The 8,300-nt window shown below is 37.2% G+C and overlaps 1 protein-coding gene across 2 annotated transcripts; it reads left to right on the top strand.

Annotated features, from left to right (window-relative positions):
• The first annotated feature begins 233 nt into the window (after window positions 1-233).
• On the top strand, window positions 234-7,995 carry insig2 (insulin induced gene 2). 2 transcript variants are annotated; one of them, XM_065293153.2, is made up of 6 exons: window positions 234-319; window positions 2,985-3,324; window positions 3,688-3,812; window positions 3,929-4,095; window positions 5,778-5,877; window positions 6,243-7,995. In XM_065293153.2, the coding sequence occupies exons 2-6, from the start codon at window positions 3,078-3,080 to the stop codon at window positions 6,282-6,284; spliced, it is 681 nt and encodes a 226-aa protein (XP_065149225.1). In that variant the 5' UTR covers window positions 234-319; window positions 2,985-3,077; the 3' UTR covers window positions 6,285-7,995. The 2 variants fall into 2 exon arrangements, with proteins under 2 accessions (XP_065149225.1, XP_065149224.1); XM_065293152.2 differs by having other exon boundaries at window positions 274-388.
• Window positions 7,996-8,300: the final 305 nt, after the last annotated feature.

Raw genomic sequence — 8,300 nt, forward strand, 5'->3', positions numbered from 1 at the left:
TGTTGAGCAGCAGAGCCGTCCACTCGCGATACTTTGATGCCATATGCTGAATGTCTGCGCAGCGCCGTATGATGTCGCCCACACCTGTTGAGATGTGAATGGACGCTATAAACAATTACATTTTTACACCCACACTTTATATACATCGTAAAATACATAATTCAGAATGTATTAAAGCTTTACGGTAACCCTAACAAACTGTCTGAAACCTGAACGTAGGCTCGCAGTAGGCTCATAGACAGAATTTTTACGTCACCAGACCCTCCTCTGATTGGTCGCGTGATCAGCGGGGCGGAAGTTCACGGTTTTATCTCACATAGTAAGTTTCCATTCAGGAATTTAATTGTTTTGTTCAGAAAGAGACATGGTCCTTTGAAGTATTACGGTGGTGAGTGATTTTAGTTATTTATTAGAGAGTGTTCGCATAGAAGTCAACAAGCGCACGTTGCAGATGTGATCGAGTTGTTCCGCAGTGGGTCGGGATGTTTTAAAGATCAGCCTTGATCAGGTTTATCATTCACCATGTTCAACTACACGTTATTAATAACTGTTAATTAAGTGTTTCTTTTTGCGAATTTATCATAATGGCATAGTATGTGAGATAAACACATGAGAATAGCACGTGAAATAAACATTGTCTTGTTGATGTGGCATGTTAGCAGTCAGATAAATATTATTAGGTTTGTGCGAGTGCTTACAGATGAGGTCTGCCATTATTGTTTTAACTGTTTTATGTGTCATTCAGTGCAAATTATTTATTTAAAGTGATTTGCAGTTATAGTCCTCACGTAGAGTTACGAGATTATGTCAAAGGCACAGAGATCCCCATTCCCCATACAATGATAGCACAAAACAGCAAGAGTGTAACATAATGTTAATATACTTCATGTTAAACTATTATTTGACCAATTTTAAGTGTATTTTACACATTTCATTTTTCATATTCAGAAAATACATAATACAATAACATGTTCACACTTTAGTACCCAATCATACTAGTTTTAACCTAAAGGGGGCATATCATGAAAATCTGACCTTTTCCATGTTTAAGTGCTATATTTGGGTTCCCAATGCTTCTATTAATCTATAAAATGTGAAAAAGATTGGGTAAACCTTTCTCTCCAAGCATGTGAAAATATAGGTCATTAACATTTGGCTCCCCTTGTGATGTCAGAAGGGGTATACCCCCCCCCTTAATCTGCACTATATAACAACGGCACAGCTCATTTGCATTTAAAGGACACTAAAGCAATTTTTTGCTCACACCTACAAAGTGGCATTTTTACCATGCTATAATAAATGATTGATTTGAGCTAAAACTTCACATATGTGCTCTGGGGACACCAAAGATTTATTTTATATCTTAAAAGAGTCTTGTAAAATGTCCCCTTTAACCTTAAAGCGGAAGTCCACCCTAAAACAACATTATGCTCCAACACTATATTTCATGCCATATATGTAGTTGATTGTGCTGCCATCAAATGTACTAACTCCATATAAAAAAATTAAAGCTTTTAACTGCTACAGTAACGGTGATTTGACGCGTCATCAAATCACCGGAAGAAAAATGCACGACTACATTCATTCTGAATGTTCTAAATGGGGGCGGGTCTTGAGGCGAGATGATTGACAGTAGATGATAACGTTTTTGATTGACAGCTGCACAGGAGCTAACGTTAGCTTGCTTTGCTCGTGTTTATAATAACAACAACATGATAATAACTTTCTACGTAGTATGTTTACCGTAGTTACACAAAACAAGCAACAACTAAGCCAAATGATGTTTTAGATATTTTAACAATTTTACATTACCTGAGTCCGCGGAAAAACTGGGCTGAAAACAGTACTCAAAATCTTCCTGACGAAAGTGCTGGCTGCATATTCAAAGTAGTGTAGTGGTGGGTCAGCTGAGGGTCGCGTTGATGTCAACAATAAAAACTCCCGGTGGCCTGAATTTGTTGTCCTTACATCCACATACTGCACACGTTCTAGTCATCTTTTATCGAGGGCTTTGGTGATTTCCCCCTCAGAGACGGTTAAAGCGGAGTTACTCTTTGGATGGGATCGTCTGCCGGCTAACTTCAAGTTGACTTGAGTTGATTTGAGAGCTAGTTGAGCGGTAAAATAAGTTATTAGGCTTGTTCAACTTCATGTGGCGTTGCAAGAATCGACAGCGGGATGACGTCAAAGTACCGCGAGAGCGATTCGCGAAATCATACAGAGGAGTTTGCTTTTAAATCCCTTTCGCGGAACCTTGACGTCATCCAGCTGTCGGTTCCTGCGGCGCCGCATGAAGTCAAACAAACCTGACGACTGCATCGAACAGTGGTTAGTGGGTGGAGCTAATGACTCAGTTTCGCGCAGTGCATTCTGGTTAATTGTGTCCATTAAAGACCGTTACGAAAATTCCGCTTCAACACACTATCAATCTAATAATCGAAATCGTGCAAATTTATTTATTTTTCCTCATGTATAATGCAAAGTGGACATAAATTACCCGTGATAAACAGGCTAAAATGTCTAGATTGGACTTCCCCTTTAAGTCCAAATAATGTCCATGATATTTGTTAAATAATTCTGAAACACTAATCTATATTTTCTGACATGTTAAGGGATATGTAGAGGACAATGTTAACATCGTTAAATTACAATTGTTTCGATGCCTGAATTGTGTTTGCAAATATTTCACACACACTGTGGCTTTATCCAATGAGAAGACGTTGATTCTTAATTATTTACAATACTGTGTCTTGTGTTTCAAAGACTCTTCAGTGAGTGATTTAAGCCAGTGTGAGAGACATAAACTCTGTGTTAAACAAACAGTGATCTTTTAGTACAGAGATTCTGATGAAAGGTCCATCCATGTCATTTATTAACTACCCCTAGATATTTGTTCACCATAATCAGGAAAGTTGACAAGAAGTGTTCCCCGAGTAGATTTCCAGCACAATCTCATCGTATTCTTCTGAAATTCTCCATTTCAGGTTTTTTAAGGATTACATGAGCTTATGGTCTCATGTACAGATGTGTGATGTAAGCTGACAGCAGCAGATGAAGGATCTTCTGTCACGGTGACCATGGCGGAAATTTCTGGAGCAAGCGGTGGTGTCTCAGTGCGACGGGGTCCGTATATCAGCATGATCACAAACAGCACAGTAAACCTGCTGATCCGTGCTGCCATGCTCTTTATGGTGGGTGTGCTTTTAGCGCTGGTGCTAAACCTGCTACAGGTACAGCGTAACATCACCCTGTTCCCTCCTGATGTCATCAGTAACATCTTCTCAACTGCCTGGTGGGTTCCACCCAGCTGTGGATCAGCTGCAGGTACACACACACACATTAACACATACTAAGTGAGTGGGATGAAAATGAACATCATGCATGAGCAGATAAAAGTGAATGCACACAGAAAGACAGGTGGACCTAAATGCGATTGTGCATGCTTTGGGGCTGTTACAGAGGCATTAAAAAAAGCTATTTTAGCAAGCAAACCTATTGGTGTGAAGACTTAATTTATACTCTTCACACCATGAACAACAACTTCTCAAGCACCCATCAGCCTCAGGTTGAGCGAGTGGCAGAAAGAGAGTGGTTTTGAATTTTGACTTAAGCGTGAATAAACAATGACGGTTTTCATATTTGGGTGTGTAGTTTGACTGTAAAACATGTGCTCTTGTCTTTGTTCAGCATTGATAGGATTGTTATACCCGTGTATGGACAGTCGTCTGGGAGAACCGCACAGACTGAAGAGAGAGTGGTCCAGTGTGATGCGTTGCGTTGCCGTCTTTGTGGGCATCAATCACGCCAGTGCTGTATCCTTTCATTACTAAAAATCTCATTCAGCTCTATCAGCTGTTCAGTTTCACTCAGTGGTGTGAGACTGTATGTGTTCCTCATGAGTTGTCGTCTTTAACGTAGTTGCTGTCAGAAGCTGGATTTTGCGAATAACGTGCAGCTGTCATTGACTCTGGCTGCCCTGTCTGTCGGTCTGTGGTGGACGTTTGATCGTTCTCGCAGTGGTTTTGGACTGGGAGTCATCTTTGCAATACTCGCCACACTGACCACACAGTTACTGGTTTACAATGGAGTCTATCAGTAAGTGTCTCATTGAAATGATACGTGGACATCACATTTTTTTGATGTTTGCACCACAAATACTTCGTTCTGTGTAACTGGAAGCTGTTGTACACAAACGTGGACACTTCCACTGTTTCATTTTCAAAGAAAAATATTTGGTTATTATATTTATTAGTTCTTCCTAACCCTAAAATAGCTGGAAGAAATCTGAAAAATAAGTTTTTATCCCAACTTTATCTAGTGTTAAAAAACTGAAACAGGAAGTGCTTCTGGACCAGTGTTGTTTACATCTTTTGAAATGGTCTATATAATCCATACCGAACGTCTGTGCAAGCACACTCCCAGGGTTGCCAGATTTGCTTATCAAAACCAACCCAAAAGCATCCCATTGACTATTACAGCACAAATACTTATAAGTAATAAAAAATTAAATCCTTTCATCTTAAACCCGCAGAAAAAAATAAACTTGCTGAAACATCTTAACTTCGCGAAAAGCAGAGGACTTGGCAACGCTACACTGCTCACAGCATCTCTCATCGAGTTCACACCTCGACTTGTTACATTTATCCAGAGATAAAATTGGAGAAAGTCATTCTGAGGAAGTTTTCAGATATAAGCAATAAAAACCATTTCTGAAAGGCACGACTATATTTTATTGTTTTATGTAATGTAATGATACATACACATGAACGCTGCAGAATGTACAGCGCGAGACCCCATTGCCTTAATAATGCGTGTTGCCATGCCTTGACGTGAACTCATTCTTCTGCGCATGTGCACAATGTATGTTTGCATCCGATTGAGAAAATAATACGATTCACACGTTTACATGCATACTTTTCTCCTGATAATCGGATCACAGATCGGACTTCACCAACCCCTAGTGATGGGAGAAACGAAACTTTTCGAAGCTTCGAATCAACTGATTCGAAAATTGATTCAGTTTTTCGAAGCAGTTCAAAAACATCACACATGCTGGCGACACCTGCTGGTCAAAATAGTGTAAAAGCAGATCTGTCCAAACATTTTACACTTTTTTTTTCAAAATAATAGCAAGATTTTAATTAAAATGTTTTTTAAAAATTATTTAACTTAATTAAGACATAACTAAGAGTGTATTATGTGTTTTTAGTTTTATTTAGGGCAAACAGATCATTAAAACTAACTCCCCTTTTAATTATGCACATTTTTTGTCATTGTATCTATCTATAAACAAAAAGTAGACAAAATTGTCTACTAGTGTTATTAGTCAGAAGGATTAATGTTTTATGAACTTATTTTTATTTTATGAAATAAAACTGACCCGAATTTACCTAACAATATTAGACACTCGTCATTTGTGATCAACTCCCCCTAGTGGTGAAACTTCGGATTTTCGAAACGTTTCGAAACAGTTATGACGTAATGAAGCCTCGTTTGCTAAAATCACTTGACTTGGCCAGTTTGAAACACGCTCCGAACCACTGATTCGAAACAAAAGATTCATAAAAGTTTTGAAGCCTCATGAAGCAGAGCTTCAAAAGCGACCATCACTACCACCCCATTTCAACTGAAATTTGCATACGATTGATCTCAAATGTATTGATTAAAGTGTTTACGTCAAGACTGGTTAATCCGATTAGGCCATCAATTACAAACGGATTATTTGGTTGCATGTAAAAATACCTGATAATGTTTGTGTTTAATGTGTATGTGTACAGATACACTTCACCTGATTTCCTGTACATTCGCTCCTGGTTGCCGTGTATCTACTTTGCAGGAGTGATAACTGTGGGAAATATTGGACGTCAACTTGCTCTGGTAAACACACACTTGTGCTGTCGCACTGTTGCCTTACTACACAGACAGTAACTCTGTGTTAACACTCATACTCTATCCCAGGTGTGCCCAACCCTACTGCTGGCAATCTACTGTCCTGCCAAAATTGAGCTCTAACCCAATCAAATACACCTGAAGCAGCTAATCAATGTCTTCAGGATGCTCGATAAATTAAAGGGAGGTGTGTTTGGATCTGAACTCTGCAGGACAGTCGATCGCCAAATATATATCATTATACATCATATAAACAATAGGACTGAATATCATACATTTTCTGTTTTAGCAGCACTCTTAGGATGTGTTTGTCACATCCTTTTGTTGATTTATTTTACTCTTTATTTCTGCAGTATGAGCACAAAGTCAATGAGGAGAAAATCCATCAGGATTAAAAGCACATCAGGAAAAACGAAGGAGAACCAAGCTCAGGATAAAGTGCTTTGATTTTCTCTGTTGAAGAGCTGTTCTCTGGATTTAAGGATGGATCAGTGTTAAGATGTTTTGTCTCCTGTGAGTGTGTGTGTGACATCGGATCATTAAAACACAGACTGAAGTTATGTCTCGAATTGCTGCAGTAAAGTGCCAAACTGACTCCTGATTGGTCGAACAGCATGAGGTGGAGTTTGGTGTGTGCGGCAAATAAGACAGTATAATGACTGAATATTTACACGTACAGACACATACAGTACATCTCTTTCTCTGTCTTTACACACATACTCAGTTTTTTCCTATATGATCTTTCTACTGTTGTGTTCTCAGTCCTCTGTGATGGTTAGAGGAGATCATGTGCTTCTCCTTTTCTTTTAACACTTTATTATACCAAAATCTCAGATGTATGGGGTGTAAGAAAAACTAGACTAGAGTATTACGAAAAGGGCTTCTCATATCACTTCAGCTGCTCTTTCTCATACTCACCACCAGAGGGCGTCAGAGATCTGCTGTAATATCTGGAGACTCGATACAAAGATCACAAGACCAATTAAATATCATTCACCATGGTGCTGTGTTCAGTAGTTAGAAATGAAATAAAAGTCTGTTATAATTTGCTAAATACTTAAAAGGGATTTTAAAGGGGTTTGAAAGGGATTTCCTGCTATATCGTAATAATTATTCAGTTTCTTTAGCTCCTAGAATCACATCAGCCCATACGGCAAAAAAATATATTTTTAAATATATTTCAAGAAATGGCCAACAAATATATTTGCTGAAATATATTTTCGAATATGTTTACAAAAGGATATTTTTACCCATATATTTTTTGACAATTTTTTGAAATATATTTTAAAAATAAATACATTTTAAGCATTAAAAAATATATTTAGCCCTCCATATATTTAAATATATGCAAGTCGAATTTGAAGAAAAACTTTGTTACAAACCTCTAAAGGGTCAATTTAAATGTATTTTCAACTGAAAATATATACTTTATAAAATGAACTTGTTTTTAGCATATATTTAAAAAATATTTAAGCAAAAAATTAAGTTTTGCCATATGGGACGAAAAATTAGGAATGTATTTGCTTCCCATTCAAATACTATTTAGAATATATGAAGGTTAAAACTAAATATGTTTCCAAATTCAAAAATATATTCAATTGAGCTTATCATTCTACAAAGTGTATTTAGCATATATTAAAAATATATTTTTTGGCCAAAGAATTTTTTTTTTTTGCCGTATGGGAGACCCTGTCAGATATTGCTGCTTTATCTTTAGAGTAAAATTCAGATAATTTTACACACAGACGTTTAATTGATTTTTACCAAAGCCTTAAAATGAATGTAAGGTTTTAAGATACTGGTAGATACATTCTTTGCAGTGACCTAGGATATGTTAAGGGAATTATTATTGTTTTATCCTAGCGCATTTTATTTCACAGATGTTTATGAATAAAGTTTTATGAAGTGTTATATTCGGGTTTTCACAAGTTAGGCAATGTTAACTTGTCAATTCTACATTTAATTTGTTAAACTGACAGTGTTGAGGTGGTCTGAAATGCATGTGTGATTCTAATAGTTTGTATTTGACCACATTTATTGCTTTTGAAGATTGATGTTATTATCAGATTTTCGTTATTAAAACATACATTTTGCATAGGCTACTTACATCAGACTATTCTTTAAAATTTTATCTTAGGCAATTGTTAGTGCTTATGGCATTCATAAGCTCTCAATGCCTGTTGTATTTTTCTACTGGACATTCTGGATAGTTGTGGATAAGTTTTTATTGCTAATCATAGCCTTGTGTGTAAGATACCCACTGGTTTCTTCATATCTCAGTAACCGACTGCTGTAATCCCAGAGTCATGGGCTCTCTCTCTGGTTTTTAATGGATTTAACCGTGTTGAACTGTGTGTGTGGTCTTGTGTAACTGCACAAACAGCGAGATGTGTAACTCTCTAGAGAAAAAT

The sequence above is a fragment of the Paramisgurnus dabryanus genome, chromosome 15 (genome assembly GCF_030506205.2).
Source record: "Paramisgurnus dabryanus chromosome 15, PD_genome_1.1, whole genome shotgun sequence".
Lineage (NCBI taxonomy): Eukaryota > Metazoa > Chordata > Actinopteri > Cypriniformes > Cobitidae > Paramisgurnus > Paramisgurnus dabryanus.